The 18,711-nt window shown below is 38.0% G+C and overlaps 1 protein-coding gene and 1 pseudogene across 5 annotated transcripts in view; both read right to left on the bottom strand.

The window, feature by feature from the left end:
- ANKFY1 (ankyrin repeat and FYVE domain containing 1) overlaps positions 1-18,711 on the bottom strand; it is a 110,644-nt gene that overhangs the window by 26,117 nt on the left and 65,816 nt on the right. For all 5 annotated transcript variants that reach the window (XM_071210393.1, XM_071210391.1, XM_004476989.4 and 2 more), the window contains 4 exons: positions 11,988-12,192; positions 9,963-10,031; positions 9,536-9,735; positions 300-397 (listed from right to left, as the gene is read on the bottom strand). In XM_071210393.1, coding sequence (XP_071066494.1) covers positions 300-397; positions 9,536-9,735; positions 9,963-10,031; positions 11,988-12,192 — 572 coding nt within the window. The remainder of the gene's footprint in view (positions 1-299; positions 398-9,535; positions 9,736-9,962; positions 10,032-11,987; positions 12,193-18,711) is intronic.
- Positions 13,901-18,535, bottom strand: LOC139437201 (histone RNA hairpin-binding protein-like; annotated as a pseudogene).

Genomic DNA, 18,711 nt, shown 5'->3' with positions numbered 1-18,711 from the left:
TGTAAAGTGATAGGAAAAAAATAGCTTTTTGTGCTTGCTTGAGAATCTCTATGAGACTATAAAGTCAGGGCCTGATATACAACTGCTGCTTAGGAGATGCTTGCTGAATGAATGACTCAGTCAATATTTGAAGATACATTAAAGAGTCTGTTTCGCTCCATTTTTTTGTTTTTAAACATGTCGTGTATTATTTTGACAAAAACTGGAAAAGAACCTATTTCATTTTTCCTTACACATCTACTGCTGTCATTTCTAACACATCCCAAAACCATTTCCCGTGGCTACCCTGTCACACTTACCCACTTGTTTCTGTGGTTGACATTGGCACTATTAGTTGCCAGGAAAAGAGCTGCAGCCTCATTTCCTGCTCCAGCTGCCCGCTGTAGTAAGCAATTTCCTAGAAGAAAATGAGCACACATTCGTCGTTTCATTTGCATAAAATGTGGTCAAGTTCCACACCCTATCCTTCACCATCACTTGTTACAAATGGCAAATCAACAAGAGATGCAGGTATCATGTGAGTCCACACAAGCACTGTGTAAGTAGACACTGAGACAGGGAAGAGCCTGGGCTGGAGCACAGACTTGGTCTGGAAGTCAGGAGACATTCATTCTTCCCTGGGTTTGCCATTAGCCGTCCCAGATTCAGAAGAAAGTTAGCACTACTTTCCAAGATTGGGTTAGAGCAAGGTTTCCAAACAGTGGCACTGCTGACATTTTGGACCAAATAATTCTTTGTTGTAGGGGACTGCACTGTGTACTGTATGATGATCAGCAACATCCCTGGTCTCTGCCCACCAGATACAAGTAGTACCTATCACCAGCCTACTTTTACAGTAAAAAATGTCTATAAGCAAAACCATCCTCAGTTGAGAACTGCTGGACTAGATGCCCATTTCAAAGATAGAAAATGCCCCTAAATATGTTTGTTCTTAGCTTAGCAATGTTTTGCTTAGCACTACCATTCCTCTGATAAATAAAAATCTTGGAAAGAAAATAAAAAACCAAAATGTTTTGATTCTGTTTTTCTCAAAATGGTTTTAGTACTGTTACAGTGTTTCTCAGTCTTTAAAAATCTATCCCCACCACAGTTTGGCAATTCCACAGAAAGTTAAGTACAGAATTACCATATGACCTGTCAATCCAACTTCTAGGTATGTAACAAAAAAGAATTAAAAGCAGGGATTTAAACAGATATTTGCATATCTATGCTCACAATGGCATTTTTCACAACTGCCAAAAGACAGAGGCAACCCAAGTGTTCACCAAGAGATGAATGAATAAACAAAATGAGGTACATCCATATTTGACAGCCTGGACTTGGTGAGTCCCAAAAAAGATGATGTTTTGAAATAATCTATTCTTGCAGTACCCTCTGTATTAGATTCACTTTAAATCATGTGGTTAGACTGCTTTTGATAGGATACCAGTGAGGCATAACTCAGGTCTGATACAGAGAGAGAGAAACACAGGGAAAAGAGGCTCTGCCATTTTTGATCCTGCCATGTGAGACATGACTAAAGGAATGCTAGCAGCCAAAGCTTAAGCAAGAAGCCCCCAAGAAGCTGGGCTCACGGAGCAGTTCAAGGCTGAAGAGACAAGCCATATGCCTGGTTGCTCACAGTTGTGCTCTGGGAGATGAAAGATTCTAGAGGGGAAGGCAGGGACCTTGGCAGAGATCAGCAGCCATCTTGCTTTGCCATGTGGCAGGACCCCAAGACTACCAGTAGCAACTCTTGTGAGAAAGCATTTCTGTTGATGCTTTAATTTGGACATTTAATGGCCTTGGAACTGTAAGAATTTACCCTAAATAAAACTCCCATTATAAAAGCTAACCCCTTTCTGGTACTTTGCATTGGCAACCCTGTGGTAATCGAAGACATCATACAACGGGATACTATTCAGTTGTAAAAATGAATGAAGTTCTGAGACTTCTGGGAAAATTGCAGATTAGAAAGACAGAGGACTCTCTTCTCTCCCAGAAAAATAGCTGGAGGTCAAGCATAAATGTTCCAGGGTTTAGGACACCAGGGGAAGACTAGACACAACCTAGAAGAGAGAGGGGCACAGGAAAAAAAGGCTCACGGGAAAGAGAGTAGAAGCTGCAGCCACCGGCACTCTTCCCCCACCCTACAAGCAGAAAATTTGAATTCTCTGGCCTCGTGTGGCAGGATACAGACAGAAGAGGCCCCAGGGATCCACCTCCCCAGGAAACGGAAAGAGAGGGACAAAGCCTAAGGCTGATAAAGCTTTTGGTCAATAAATTTGGTCTGCAGTGTCCCCAAACCTTCCGGACTGGGAGGAGCCAAGCCACGGTTTGCCCTGGGAGCCGTGGTGGGACTGAAGGGACAGACCATCGCAATCACTCTCCACACTGAGCAGGACTGGCTGTTGAGGATGCGGAGGGAGTAGAATTGTTTCCTATTCACAAAAGGGAGGGAGTTGCCAGCAAAGGCTGGAGAACAGCTTCTGAGAAAGTTTGAATTGGGAGTTTCTGAATAGTCTCAAGGTAGAATCCTCTGTCACACTGCTGTGGTCATGTTACAGTCATGACCAGGCTCTGAGCTGAGAGGGCTGTTGAAGAGCGCCATTTGCTGGCGGACCAAGGTAGAATATGTGAGGAAATTAAAAGTAAATGAATAAAAGAGGTGTTTTCTGGTCTGTACAGCTCCCTCCCCAAGACCCTAAGAAGCAGGTCTGTAACCCATTACTACATCCAGGCCTCAGATTTGAGAAACTAACAGGCACAATCCTAAAGATCTAGAAAAGGCTGAACCAAGAATCAAAGAATGGCGTAACACAGCCCCCCACCACTAAATCCCCACAAAAGAGAAAGAAATTGAGCATCAGAGTAAATCCACCATCATAACTAGATGCCTAGGCATCAGCAAAAAGTTACAAACCACACTAAGAAAATGGAAGAAATGATCTAAGGAAAGGAATATATCAAAACCCCAGGTGAGACACAAGATTTGAGACAAGTAATCAATAAGCTCCGTACAAATTTCCAAAATCAAATAAATGAGTTGAAGGACAATATGGTAAAGAGATAAAGGACATCAAGAAGAACCTAAGGGGAGGTCCGTGGTTCAAACTCCAGGCCTCCTTGACCCATGTGGAGCTGGCCCACGCGCAGTGCTGATGCACACAAGGAGTGCTGTGCCACGCAGGGGTGCTCCTGCATAGGGGAGCCCACGTGCAAGGAGTGTGCCCCATAAGGAGAGCCACCCAGCACGAAATAAAGTTCAGCCTGCCCAAGAATGGCACTGCACACACGGAGAGCTGACACAGCAAGATGACGCAACAAAAAGAGACACGGATTCCCATGCCACTGACAACAACAGAAGTGGACAAAAGAAGAACACATAGCAAATGGACATAGAGAACAGACAACTGGGGCGGGGCGGGGGGGAAGGGGAGAGAAATAAATTAAAAATCTTTAAAAAAAAAAAGAAAATAAGTAGGCACAAAGAAGAATTTGAAAACCTGAAGGGAGCAAGTGTAGCTTGTAGTTGAGTGCCTGCTTCCCATGTGTGAGGTCCTGGATTCAATCCCTAGTACCTCCAAAAAAAAAAAAAAAAGTAAACCTGAACAGAAAAAAATAACAGAGCTCCTGGGAATGAAAAGACACAATAGGTGACAGTGAAAACACATAAAGAGGCATACGACAGGAGACTCAAAATGACAGAAGAAAGAATAAATGATGCAGAAGACAGAACAGCTGAAATCAAAGAAAGCGAACCAAAAAGAATGGAAAAAATTGAGCAAGGGCTCAGGGAGTTGAATGACAGCACACACGTCATGGGAATGACAGAAGGAGAAGAAAAAGTAAAAGAGGCAGAAAGAGTATTTGAGAGAATAAAAATTAAATAAAGTATAATAAAAAGAGTATTTGAGGATATAATGGCTGAAAATTTCCCAACTCTTAAAGGAAATGAACTTACATGTCCAAGAAACACAGTATACCCCAATTAGAATAAATCTGAATAGACCTACTCCAAGACACACACTACTCAAATGTCAAACATCAAAGATAAAGAGAAAATTCTGAGAGTAGCAAGGGAGAAGCAAGCCATCACATACAAAGGCTGACAAGTAAGACTTAGTGAAGAAAGATATATATTACTATTGTACGGTAATGGAAAAGTGGAGAAGCATGGGAAATATACAATTAATGTAACCTACAGGCTATAGTGAACAGCAATACTATAATATTCTATCAATGACAAATATGTACTGTGTTAATAACAAGAGGGTATGGAAAAAATATGCCAATTTTTTTTCCATTTATGGTATATTAGGGACCAAAGTTAGTGATAATATTCTGATGATGATATCTCATAATCTGTAACAAATGTTCTACCATGGTGTGGTATGTTGGGGAAGGGGTGTTGCATGATTGTTTTGTAAGTTCACAACTTCTGTAATAAAAATATATTTTTTAAAAAGTGCAGATTTCTCACAAGAAACCACAGAGTTAAGAAAACAGTGGTATGATATAATTAGGATACTTAAAGAGAAAAATTATCAGCTGAGAATTCTTTATCCAGCAAAACTGTTCTTCATATATGAAGGTGAGTTTAAAATATTCACAAGAAAACAGAAACTAAGAGAGTTCACAAAAAAGAATCTGCCTCTTCAGGAAGTAGTAAAGGGAGCCTAAAAGCCCAAAAGAAAGACAGGGGAGAGAGTCTTGGAGGATAGGGTAGAAGGCAAGAATAGTAGAAAGGGTAACCAAAAGAGTAAAAAGATGGACAAAAATGACATATGAAAACCAAAGAATAAAATAGTGGAAGCAAATAATGCATTTACAGTAATATCATTGAATGTTTAATAGATTAAACTCCGATCAAAAGATACAGGCTGACAGAATGGATTAAAAAAAAAAAGGCCATTTATATGCTGCCTATAAGAGACTCACTTTACACCCTAGGCATACAACTGGCTGAAATGGAAAGGCTGGAAAAAGATACTCTATGCAAACAGTAACCAAAAGAGCAGGGGTAGCTGCACTAATATCAGACAAAAGAGACTTTAAATGCAAAAAAGTTCAGAGATACAGAAGGTCATTATATATTAATAAAAGGGACAATCCACCAGGAGGAAATACAGGTCATAAATGTCCATGTACCTAAACAGGGTACCCCAAAATACATGAGGCAAACTCTGGCAAAAGCGAAGGGAGAAAGATATCTTTACAATAATAGTTGAAGACCTCAACACACCATTCACATCATTAGATAGAACAGCTAGACAGAAGATTAAAAAGGAAACGGAGAACTTGAACAACATGAATGAGTTAGACTTAACAGACACATACAGATCTTTGCCTCCCAAATCACAGGGTTATATATTCTTCTCAAGTGCTCATGGATCTTTCTCCAGGATTTGACCAAAAGTTAGGTTGCAAGGCAGGTCTCAATAATAATAAAGTTTGAAATTATACAAAACGTCTCAGATCATAATATAATGAAAGTGCAAATCAATAAAAGACAGGAAAGGGGAAAATTCGCAAATATGTGGAGGCTAAACAACATACTCCTAAACAATCGGAGGACCAAAGAAGAAAGCGTAAGTTAAATAGTAAATATATTGAGACTAATGAAAAGGAGAACACAACTTATCAAAACTTCTGGGAAACAGTGAAGGCAGTCCTGAGAGGGAAATTTATAGCCCTAACCACCTACATTAAGAAAGAAAAAAAGAGCTAAAATCAAAGATTTAAATGAAATACTGGAGAAACTAGGAAAAGAAAAGCAAACCATTCCCAAAACAAGCAGAAGGTAAGAAATAATAAAGATTAGAGCAGAAATAAACGAAATTGAGGACAACAACCACAGAAAAACCCAGAAAATCAACAAAACCAAAAGTTGGGTCTTTGAGAAGATCAATAAAAGTGACAAACCCTTAGCTAGATTAACAGAAAAAAAACCAAAACAAAACAGAGAAGATGTAAATAAAATTAGAAATGAAAGGGGCAAAGTTACAATTGACCCCATAGAAATAAAAAGGATCATAAGAGGATATTATGAGAAAATGCATGCTAATTAAGTAGGCAACCTAGATAAATGGACAAATTCCTAGAAATGCAAAAACGACCTACACTGACTCTACAAGAAATATAGGAACTCAACAAACCAATCACATAAGGAGATTCAATCAATCACGAAAAGTCTCCCAACAAAGAAAAGTCCAGGACCACAAGGCTTCACAAATGAATTCTACCAAACATTTCGAGAAGAATTAACACCAATCCTGTTTAAGCTCTTCCAAAAAACTAAAGAGGGAAAATTACCCAACACATTTTATGAAGCCAACATCACCCTAATACCAAAGCCAGATAAAGAATACTATAAGAAAAGAAAATTACAGATCAATTTCTCTAATGAACATAGATTCTCAACAAAATACCTGTCAATAGAATTCAACAGTATATCAAAAGAATTATACACCATGATTAAGTGGGATTTATTCCTGGTATGCAAGGCTGGTTTAACATAAGAAAATCAATTAATATACTACACAACATTAACAAACTGAAGGGCAAAAAACCACATGATCACTTTGATCAATGCAGAAAAGGCATTTGTCAAAATCTGTCATCCTTTCCTGATAAAAACACTTTGAAGGATAGGAATAGAAGGAGAATTCCTCAATATGATAAAGGGTGTATATGAAAACCCAGAGCCAACATCATACTCAATGGGGAAAGTAAAACTCTCACTATTCATAGATGATATGATACTATATTTTGAGAATTCTGAAATGTCTACCACAAGGCCACTTGAGCTATTAAATGAGTTCAGGAAAAGTGGACTGGAAGACTAAATATCATGGACATGTTAAGTCTAACTGAAACTGATTTTGAGATTCAGTGTAATACCAATCAAAATTCTAAGAGCCTACTTTACAGAAATAGAAAAGGCAATTACAAAATTTATTTGGAAGGGAAAATATACCTGAATAACCAAAAGCATTCTAAGAGTGATGTGGGAGGACTTTCACTGCCTGACCTTGAAATATACTACAAAGCCACAGTGGTCAAAACAACATGGTGCTTGCATAAAGACAGACATTTTGATCAGCGGAATAGAACTAAAAATCCAGACATAAACCCTTACCTCTACAGCCAACTGTTTTTTATGACAAACCTACCAAGCCCATGTTAATGGAACAAAACAGTCTCTTCAACAAATGGTGCTGGGAAAACAGGATATCCATAACCAAAAGAATAAAAGTGTATCTAACTCCCTATATAAGAAACAACTCAAAAGGAATCAAAGACCTAAATATGAAAGCCAGGACTGTAAAACTACTAGAAGAAAATGTAGGGAAACATCTTCAAGATCTGGTGGTAGGTGGTGGTTTCTTGGACCTTAAACCCAAAGAATGCACAACAAAAGAAAAAAATAGACAAATGGGGCCTCCTCAAAATTAAACACTTCAGGGACTTTGTCAAAAGGGTGAAAAAGCAGCCAACACAAAAGAAAAAATATTTGGAAAGCACATATCCAATAAGGGTTTAATATCCATGGTATATAAAGAGATGCTGCAACTCAACAATAAAAAGACAACCCGATTTTTAAAATGGGCAAAAGATTTAAACAGACATTTGTCCAAAGAAGAAATACAAATGACAAAAAAACACATGAAAAAATGTTCAACTTCACTAGTGACTGGGGAGATGCAAAATCAAAGCTACAATGAAATATCATTTCACACCTATTAAAATGTCTCTATTAAAAAGGCAGAAAACTATAAGTGTTAGAGAGGACTTGGAGACAAAGGAATGCTTATTCACTATTTGGTGGGAATGTAGAATGGTAGAGCAATTGTGTAGGACTGTTTGGCAGTTCCTAAAGAAGGTGAACATAGATTTGCCATGTGACCCTCCAATACCACTTCTGGGTATATACCCAGAAGAACTGAGCAGTGACATGAATGGACATCCGCACATTAACATTTACAGCAACATTATTCATGATCATACAAAGATGGAAACAACCCAGGGGTCCATAAACCAATGAATGGATAAACAAATGGTGATGTGTACACAAAATAGAATATTATACAGTTGTAAGAAAAAATAAAGTCATGAAGCATATGACAACATGGATAAACCTGGAGGACATATGTTGAGTGAAGCAAGCCAGACACAAAAGGACAAATACCATATGACTATGCTATTATAAACTAAATATATTGTGTAAACTCATGGAGTTAACAACTTGAATATGGGTCACCAGAAAATAGAATGAGGTCAGAGAATAGAAAGCTGAGGGTTAACCTGGGCAGAATTGGTAAAAATGCTGTTTGTTAATCTTTGGAAATGAATAGCAAAGGTGAAAGCACAACATAGTGTTTCTAACTAGTGGTACTATTATAGGGGCATGTCAGTGGTTGAAAGAGAAAGTCTAAGGTCATGTGTATTACTAGAAGGAAAGCTAAAAAATGTAACATGGGACAGTATATCATAGTAAAACCTCAAGTGAAATACGAACATAGGTAATAGTGCATTATATAAGGTTGTTTTCTTTTGAAACCGAACAAATGTATATTAATGCTACAAGAAGTTAATATCAGGCAAAAAACAAACGGTATGCTAAGTGAAAGAAACCAGACATGAAGTACTATATATTGTGTGATTCCACGTATATAAAATGTAAATATAAATCAATTTATAAAGATGGAATCAGATTAGTGGTTATGTAGAGCTGGGGAAGGATAGAGAGATGATTGAGAGGTGACTGCTAAGGGGTGTGGAGTTTTCTTTATGGAATAATGAAATTGTTCTAAAATTTTTTGTGGTGATGAATGCACAACACTGTGATTATACTACAAGCCATTGATTGTACACTTTGGATCGACTGTATGGTATTTGAATATATCTCACATACTGCTCCTAAAAAAATGAAGTTCTGATACATGCAACAACATGGAAATGTTACATGAAATAATCAGATACAAAGGACAAATGTAATTTTCTCACTGATGTGAAATAATTAGAATAAGCAAATTCACTGTCAGAAATTATAATGCAGTTTACCAGGGGTTGGGGTGGGGGTATTGGGAATTTAATGCTTAATGGATACAGAGTTTCTGTTTGGGATGAAGGAAAAGTGTTGGTAATGGATGGTAGTGATGGTAGCACAACATTGTTAGTGTAATGAACACTACTGAATTATATATTTGAATGTGGTTAAAAGGGGAAATTTTAGGATGTATATATGTTAATAAAATAAAAATAAATAAAAAGAAACAGTATGGTATAAGACAGTGAACCCTAATGTGAACTATGGGCTAGAATTAAAAATGTAATTATAACAGTATTTTTTCATAAACTGTAACAGAAGTACCATACTAATGCAAGGCATTAATGTTCGGAGGTGGGTGTTAATATGGGAACTCTGTATTTTCTGCATGATTTTTCTGTGAACCTATAATTTCTCTAATACATTTTTGGTAAAAAAAAATGCAAACCCTGTTTCATGGTGCCTCCAGACTTTAGCATGACCTCTTAGTGATCCATGCGTTACCTGTCAATGAGTCCGGGGCATTGGTGTTGCTGCCATGCTGAATGAGTCTGGCTGCGAAGCTGTTTTCATCAAATGAAGTTCCATTTACCACAGGGGCATCTTCAAAAGGGTTTACAGACTGGTCAGAAGACACAGTGATGTACTGCACTGCCAGCCACAGAGCTGTGCTGCCCTCGTGGTCTTTCAGTTCTAGATCTAGCCTGAAAAAAGGAAGCAATGCCACAACAAATCTAATCTTCTTCAGACATGCTCTATTGCCAACAGTCTCATTCTTTTTTTAAAAATGTTTTTTTGAATGAATTTGGTTTTACTTTTACTTAAAAAATAAAAACTTTTAACACTAAAAATACATTTTAAAAGAATTACTTTTCACTCACAATCCCACCCTTACAACTACTTTTTCATTTCTCCACCTCTCTCTACTTACTGTTTACACTGCAGCAGCTGATTGAATACGTATTCATTCCTGGCCATGATGGACAAGTGTAAAGGAGTCCTACAGGGTGGGGAAAAAAAAAAGAAGTGTCAATTCAAGACAGGCCTACTGTGGGACTCCTCACAGCAGGAGGTAACTAGAATTCTAAGCAGAACTGCAAACCACAAGAAATGCCACATTCTTGCAGCAGTGTCCTTTTCTACCCTGGCAAACTGGTTTCTAAAACCATGACCAAGTATCAAAGTATGAAAATGGATTCACTTACATGTTAACACTGATTCAGTGGCCAAAAGGACAAGAATCAGTAAATGAGATATAAAATATTCTTTAATTCAAGAATGTCCCTTTACTGAATATGTATATATAATATATATATTTTTAAAGATTTATTTATTCATTTATTTCCCCCCTCTTCCCCCCATTGTCTGTTCTCTGTCTATTTTGCTGCGTCGTCTTTGTCTGCTTCTGTTGTTGTCAGCAGCACGGGAATCTGTGTTTCTTTTTTTGTTGTGTCATCTTGTTATGTCAGCTCTCCGTGTGTGCTGCACCATTCCTGGGCAGGCTGCACTTTCTTTCGCGCTGGGCGGCTCTCCTTGGGCATGGGGCTCCCCTATGCAGGGGACGCTCCTGCGTGGTGCGGCACTCCTTGCGTGCATCAGCACTGCGCATGGGCCAGCTCCACACCTTGCAGATGGGGCTCCCCTACGCGGGGGACACCCCTGCGTGGCACGGCACTCCTTGTGCGCTTCAGTGCTGCGCATGGGCCAGCTCCACAAGGGTCAAGGAGGCCCAGGGTTTGAACCGCGGACCTCCCATGTGGTAGATGGACGCCCTAACCACTGGGCCAAGTCCGCCGCCTACCATATCTTTTAAAATAGCAGTTTCTGCCACAGGTATGCCTATTTTCCCCTACCCACCCTCCACCAATTCTGCAAATTTTTTTTTCTTCCCCATAATTCTGTTATACTCAAACACACTCAGATGGCAACAGGCAAGAAATTATTTTCACTAGTGACTGGTTAAAGTGGCATCTACTGTTTTTTGGCCCTCAAGTGCCTTGATGGAGACTGCCACTGTAGAGCATAGGGACCCTGAGGCTGGCATCTATCTCAGACATACAGACTGCCAGGGTTAATTGGGGGGTGGAGGGTGGGGAGCAGGGGGAGGGAATCAAAGAATTATCAGGGGAAAAAAAATGCAATTATTTGAGAAATAAAGTAATCATCAAATGATACTGAGAATTCAACAAAATACATCTTATTTAAGTACTTTATCCATCACAAATTTCATTTTCCTATTCTGACAACCAGACTTCACCGAACATCTTCCTATTTTTTTAGTTTTCAAAGGTATAAAATAGAGAGCTGTTATGATGAGAACTGGTCTCACCTCTTGTGATTCAGCTGACTTTACTCCCCCTTTAAAGCCTCCCACACTGCTGCCCCAAAGTCATGCAATCTTTCTTACATTTCAAATCACAAGGAATCTTCAACTAAATATTTCTGGGCAGGGGCAAAAGAAACAAGATAACTTGTAAATATGAGAAGGTGGCAACCGGGGCAAACAGAGTTGTCTGAAGTGGGAGTATTTACAAGAAGGTAGAGAGGGGTTTAATTCAGAGAATTTTTTATCAATTAGACCTCAGAGAAACAAAATAGACTGCCTTGAGATAGTGTGCTTCTCTTCTAAGTGTCCAAGCAACTGTAACAAAGATGCTGGTAGGTGTCTCCCTTCAAGGAGTTGGAATAGATAACCATTCTGATTCCTTCTAACATGAGCATGCTGGAAATTGCTTATAAATTCAAAGACCTCAATTACCCAGGATTTAAATGTTTTCCCCACTTGTGTCTGGCCTTATTGATGCCTCTTATTTGCATAGTAAACCAAAATTTGTGATGTCAATAAAAATCTGATTGAATAATTCTAAACTAAAGAACAAATGCTAGTTATGTGCCACCATAAAGTGACCTTTTGGGAACAGTCTTAAGGGCGTAGCCTACCTGATCCTCAACTTACCTGCCCTTGCTGTCTTGCAGGTTGGGGTTGGCACCAGCTTGCAGGAGGGCCTCTGCAATCTGTGCCATTTCAGACATTACATCTGCTGAGTGTTTTTTTGAACTGTACAACGCTACAAGGTGCAATGGTGTCTCCTGGGCCCCTAAGGTAGCAGCATTGACAAGAGCCCCGTTCTTAATGAGGAAAGTGGCTGCAAACAGATCTCCTTGAAAAGAAATAGAAGAAGAAATGGTCACACATGACAACACCCAGTGTAAGCTATTCTGGCACTTGTCAGTAACTGAGACAAAGAAAATAGACAAAGGATGAACTCTTGGGACACCTGTAAGAGAAAACTCATCATCAAGATTATGGAGTTACATACTCTAATTCAAAAGGCTTTCTTCATGTTCTGATTACCTGTCATCATCTATTCTGCCTCCTCACTTCGACATCACTTCACATTTGGAACTATCAGACTTCTATCCTTGAAAGGTCTCCTCTGGTCATCTCTCAGAAAGGGCTTCCAACTGTATAACACAGTGAACCATGTGGTGGAAGGTGGACTGTGGGTAACAGCACAAATATGAGAGTGTTCTCTCAAGAATTATAATAAATGTACAATACTAATATGTGGTGTTAATAGGAGGGTATGGAAAAAAATATACCTAATGTACACTACAGGCCATAGTTAGTGGTAAGAGTCTGATGATGTTCCTTCATAATCTAACAAATGTCCCACAATAATATAAGGTGTTGGTGGAGGGGTGATATATGAAAATTCTGCATATTATGCATGATTGTTTTGTAAGTTCACAACTTCTTTAAAAATATTTATATATAGATATATTTATATTATTTATATATATATATAAATATTTATATATAAAAGGGCTTCTAAGGCTCTCCCCCAGCACAATTTTTCTCTCCCTCCCATTTGCTGATCACAGCTTGTACCTAAGCAACACTTATCCACAATCTACTTCACTTACATACAGGCTACTGTTCAGTTTAGCCATAGGTAAGACCAAGTCTGATTTATTAGTACTATGAAAATTCTTTTCTTTTTCTTTTTGCACTCTCATTATATACATACAGTCTTAATAAGAAATTCACAATTGAATAAATGAAGCAGAAAATATCTATGCATTACTATTTACAAACCTTTCTCATGATAAATTAACTGGTTGTAAAAAAAAAAAGTTTTTTCTAAATTGCATCCATTGTCTTAATTCATAGAGTATTATAAATAGAAGTCTCCCTAGGACTATTTTCTTTTTCTCTTTTTTAGGAGGTACCAGAGATTGAACACAGGACCACTGAAGGACATCTGTTCCACAATGAGAGCTGGTGTTTTAGTTTGTTTGTTTTATTGATTTTAGGAGGTACTGGGGATCAAGCCAGGCCCTTGTACATGGAAAACAGGAGCTCAACCACTTGAGCTATACCTACTCCTCTGGATTATTTTCAAATACCAAATTAAGACCAAATAATTTACACTTTAAAATGCATTAACTTTAATAAATCAATTTACTACCTTAGGACTATTTAGCACTCTGTATGAGGAAAAAACCATCTTGACATCTTGACAAAGCCCAGAAATTAAGTTTATGTAAAGATACTAAAAATACCCAATTCGGAAAATACTTTGTCAGATACCAACAAAGAAAAGCTGATTCTAGCTTGATACCATGAATACATGGTTAAATTAAGAATGAAACAATCTGACCAGTGGTGATTTAATGTTTCAATACAAGAGGAAAGCCAGTTAAATAATACTAGGAGTTAGTTACCTTGGAGGACGACAGGGATTAAACAATTAAGTCTGTTGCAAGATTGCTTAAAGTTCAATCTTCCTTGCATTTAGTTCCATTTACAATTTAAAACATGCAAAATATTCACGATATGCAAAACTGATGTTTCTTAAGAAAAAAAAAAATAAGGCAAAAATAACAATTCATCATAAGATAATGAAGTAGTAACAGAGAAACCATCCAGTCACAGTGCTGGATGAAAGCTTTGCTGGCATTTCACCTAACTGGAATCTGTTTCTGTTGGTAGCCTCCAGGTGGCACCAATCAGACAAACTTCCAAATCGGACTTTTCCACTTGACAGTCCATGTGTTTAACTTTGATGGGTGTGCCAGTATACATATCTAAATGATCCCTCAAACTTGTCTGGGATTCAGAGCTACTTTCTGAAGATTCGGGCTCTACTTCACCAAGGTCTATAGATCAATTTCTTATAAATCACATTCTCTTCCAACTGGAGGATCCCCAAAATACAGAGCAACTTTCTAGAGTTGGATTCATTAGTCCCATGAACATTGACTATACTTCTTAAATTTGTTGGGTGTCTTGAGATGAATGGCAGGCTGTCGAAGGTGCCTTGGAACTTCTTTACTATATCAATCACAGGCAATGGAGCACTACCAGGTTTACCTGTTTTTGTTTTCTCATCAGATATTTTCATCTATTTCTAATTCCGTTAGTATGATAGCCATAGACTCCTTTGAACCAGAACTTCCACAGATGATTTTTCTCTCTCTTCCAAAGTCACTTATGAGAAATTTTCTTTTACCTCTTGCTGTATCATTTCATCTTCTTCAACAATTAGATTGGGACTTAGGCTCTTCAGGAGTGGTAATGCTCTCAAGGCTGTTAGCATATCCCTATGCTCATTTTCATCCAAATATATAGGTTTCATCTGGTCCTCAGTGGGCATGAAAGTATCAAAATCAACTAGTTTTCTGTGCTTCCTTCCTGTCTGCTATGAGCTTTCTTCTTTGGGAGGATCTTTCTGGAGAATATGAGCTCTGGCATTGAGGTGAGTGGGCCCAGTAGGTGCCACAGACACTGACTGGCCCAGGTCTGATTTAGTTTGTACCCTCACCCCCTACCCTGCCACTGTTTATACAAAAGAGGCACTGGGGAGATGTTTGGGAAGAAACTGGATTGCCAGGTTAGGACTGTTAGATTGCGCTTTAATAGACTGGATCTAATTCTGACTTAAGGTGACTTGGACTTTTCTAACTAACTCCTTTCCCTGAAATATTTCCTTTCTTCTGACTCCAATTTTTTGGGCAAGGGAGAAGTTTTTATGAACATCATGTGCAAGGGTCAAAGTTCAGGTTTCCTTAAAACACGATGTCTTTAAAGCCCTGAAAATAAGAGGTAAACATGCGTATCAAGAGGATTGGGCTGGGCCAGGCCTTTGCTACCCATATATACATATACCTAGTGGGGTTCTGGATGGGTCCTGAAGTGTATTGTAAACAAACATATCTCACAGAGAGTCAGTCCAAGAGGGAATATGTAAAGAACAGTAGGGAGTGGATGTGGCTCAAGCGGTTGAGTACCTGCTTCTCACATGGGAGGGTCTGGGTTTGGTTCCCAGTGCCTCCTAAAAACAAAACAAACAAAAAACCAACCAAAAACCAAATGAAAAAACCCAACTCAGAGGAGCCAAAGTGGCTCAGTGGGTGAGCACGGACTTTTCTTCCCACATATGAACATACGAGGTCCCAGGTTCAATTCCTGCACCTCAGAAAAAGATTTAAAAAAAGAACAATACATTAACATTTGAACAAAATATCCTAGAGGAAGCCACTTACATTCTGGAAGTGGAAAGAAAACTGAGAATCATTAGGAACAAGAGCCTTAATGAAAAGCCTGAAAGCCTGAGATAGAGAATACTGTGGTGGGGAGTAGGGAATGTGATTTCATTGCCTTTAAACTTGGCATATATTCCAAACTAAGAAATAAACAGGATAAAGCTTAAAAAAAAAAGAGAGGGGGGGGATGTTTAATAAAAACTTGTATGTGGAAGATAAATTGGGGAAAACTATACACAGAAATAAGGGTATAGGAAAACATATCAATGGTTAGATTCAGACTAAGGTACAATAAAAAATTTTTATATTGTAAGACCTCAAAAGAACTACTGGGGAGGCGAATGAGGCTCAGGTGATAGGGCTCCCGTCTACCATTTGGGAGGCCCTAGGTTCAATTCCCAGGGTCTCTTGGTAAAGGCAAGCTGGCCCATGCCACCAGTGCAGACAGCTGACGGCAGACAGCAAGTGCAAACAACAAAGAGGGCAAGAGAATAAATTAATGAAATTTAAAAAAAAAGAACTACTGCTTTTAGATTAGAGTTACGTTATTAATAAGATCCAAAGATAAAGATTTTTACTCATAATTATAAATATATACCTACATATATGCCTCGGAGAAAAATATTTTGGAATAGAAAATTTTAATTTAAATGGAAATTTAATGAGGTTTTACAATAAAAAAAGTCAGTCCAAAAGGTGCAAAACCTAAAAAGCAAAAAGACAAATATATCAAAAGAACTGAATAAAAGGAGGGACTGGAAAATGCCAAAAACACATTTATAAAGGTTCTGTCTATAAGAAAATGTATAGTACATTTTAGAAAGATTTCCATCAAAACAGTTAAAATAAAAACTCTTTGATCCTTAAAGTTTCAGGCATTTCATCACCTTATACACTGTCAGGTGAATGAGGCATTACTATAATATCTGCATAACATTATTCCTAACGGAAAAATTTAACATTAAAAAAAACCTGCATATAATTTTTCTTTCAACTTAGCTTTCCAAAAGAAGTTTTATTCAGGGACAGCCAGCAACCTCCATGATGCCATTAAAACAAACTATAGCTCATGATGCTCCAACTACAAATAATTGAAAAGGAACATCCTGTTTAAGAAAACCCATTTACTGATACTGGTATTAAGGAAAGAAAGTCCAGCAAGAATAGATTTTTTGGAAAAGTCAGGAGGAGTATTCTTTTTGCCCAGATCAGGCTAATCAGAAGAGATGGCATCCTCTAGGCACACTTAGTGCTCATACGGTCTCATCTGCATACATTGCCTATCTATTGCATTCTTTAAATATGCTGACCAGTATACAAGTTATCAGGATGATTACTAGCTATAGTGTTACAGATTCCAACACGGTGCTCCAGAACTAGATCTAAATTTCCCATACTAAAGATCTTTGCTCATATAACAATGAACTAAGAGGAAGGTTTACAGCACAATTTTAGTATACTATTCAAATGTCTCTTACTTTAGAGATGAGGAAAAGAATACTCAAAAGTGGATCAGTGACTTGTCCAAAGCCCAGAGAAAATGGATGAGCCAGGTTCCAAACCTTAGTACAGCCAAGCTCCAAAGCCAGTGCTTTGTCCACCATACCAGGCTGTTTTTTCCAAAACGGGCAACAATCAAGTTTATTATACCCATCAGTGTAACCCACATGCTTGCAGGCAAATCATAAACTCAGAGTGGAAGATTGAATCATTTGAAAATAAGATAAAAAATGTATCACCAATTCTTGGCAATTCATGTAACTAAGCAATCATCAAAATATTTAACAACTTGTCAAAGATGTTTTTTCATTAAACATAAGAATTTAACTCCCTAAGAGGAAAGAAACATAATTCTGAGTTGGTTTTTTTAGTAACAAGCGTATTTGTTTCCAAAATAAACATCTCAGACACTAAACAGTGTGGGAAAGAATAATTCCCTATGTGGTAGAAACTTTCCCCACTGAACACACACCCAGTGTTATGTGTCTGGTGACTATGCACAGCACAGAATGGGGCTTGGGAAAAATGCATCTGCTCTTGCAACTGACATACTCTAAGGATTTCCTTCCTTGTGATGAGCAAAATTTTCCTCTCCACCAGCCAGCAAGCTCACTCTAATACACAGTTTAAAAAGATATTTATATTAAAACCTTTGCCCAAAAAGAGCTAAGCCAGCTGCAAAAAGACCGCATCTTGAAGTAATGATATTCCACCAACTGGGAGAACTCGTGAATGGCAAAAATGTAGTAGAGAAAATGGTGTATAATAATACATAGCCAGAAGGGTAGAATACACATGATTATGAGGAAACCAGTATATTCTGCCATTGATCTACACATGTAAGCAACAAAAAAGCATCGATGGTCAAGTACGTCAATCAATTCAATTATCCTTCTATAAAACTAAGGCTTTGGCATTCTTGAAAGCTCTCATGCCAAACTGGAATGCTGAAAACATCAGGTCAAACTGGAATGCCGCCTCTCTGCGTACCCTTGCACTGACAAAAATGAACACTGCAAAGTAGAGTTCAGGTGGACACAGCTCAGACTTACAAATTAAGGTGGCCCCAGGAAAAACAAAACAGAAACGAGTACCTTTTCCTCCCTGAAAGGTTAATTTATTAACATTAAAATGCCCTTTTCTCAACTTGGGCTCTTCTATACTCTTCTCACTACAAATAATAAGGTAATCAAAATACAGCTATAATTTAAAACAATTTTCCTGCAACTAAATTAAACTTTATCACTTTGCCATGATGAAGAGAAATTTAGAATTCAAAAGTGAAAACTCTGATTCTGATAATATGTTTAAACATTTGTGATTTTGATACTTTCTCTCTCTTATAGTAACTGTTACAAGTGAAGTCTTCCTAGCACAATTCCTGGAGAAAGTAATACAGTGAACAAACAAATCAATTCATTGCAAGGAAAGGTACTTACCATAGACATTCTCCATCTTTATAGTCTTTCTTTCTAGAGCCCTGCTGGTACTATGAACAGTCTACCTAACACAGGTTATGCCTCTTCTGATCCAGTGATCACAAATTCTAAATCATGTCACCTGCAAGTATAGACTTAAGAAACCCTTGGGAATTTCTAGGACAGAGTTAGCAAGCCTTTAAAAATTACTCA

This window comes from Dasypus novemcinctus, chromosome 21, assembly GCF_030445035.2.
Source record: "Dasypus novemcinctus isolate mDasNov1 chromosome 21, mDasNov1.1.hap2, whole genome shotgun sequence".
Classification (NCBI taxonomy): domain Eukaryota; kingdom Metazoa; phylum Chordata; class Mammalia; order Cingulata; family Dasypodidae; genus Dasypus; species Dasypus novemcinctus.
This window is presented reverse-complemented; position numbering and strand designations above follow the sequence as displayed.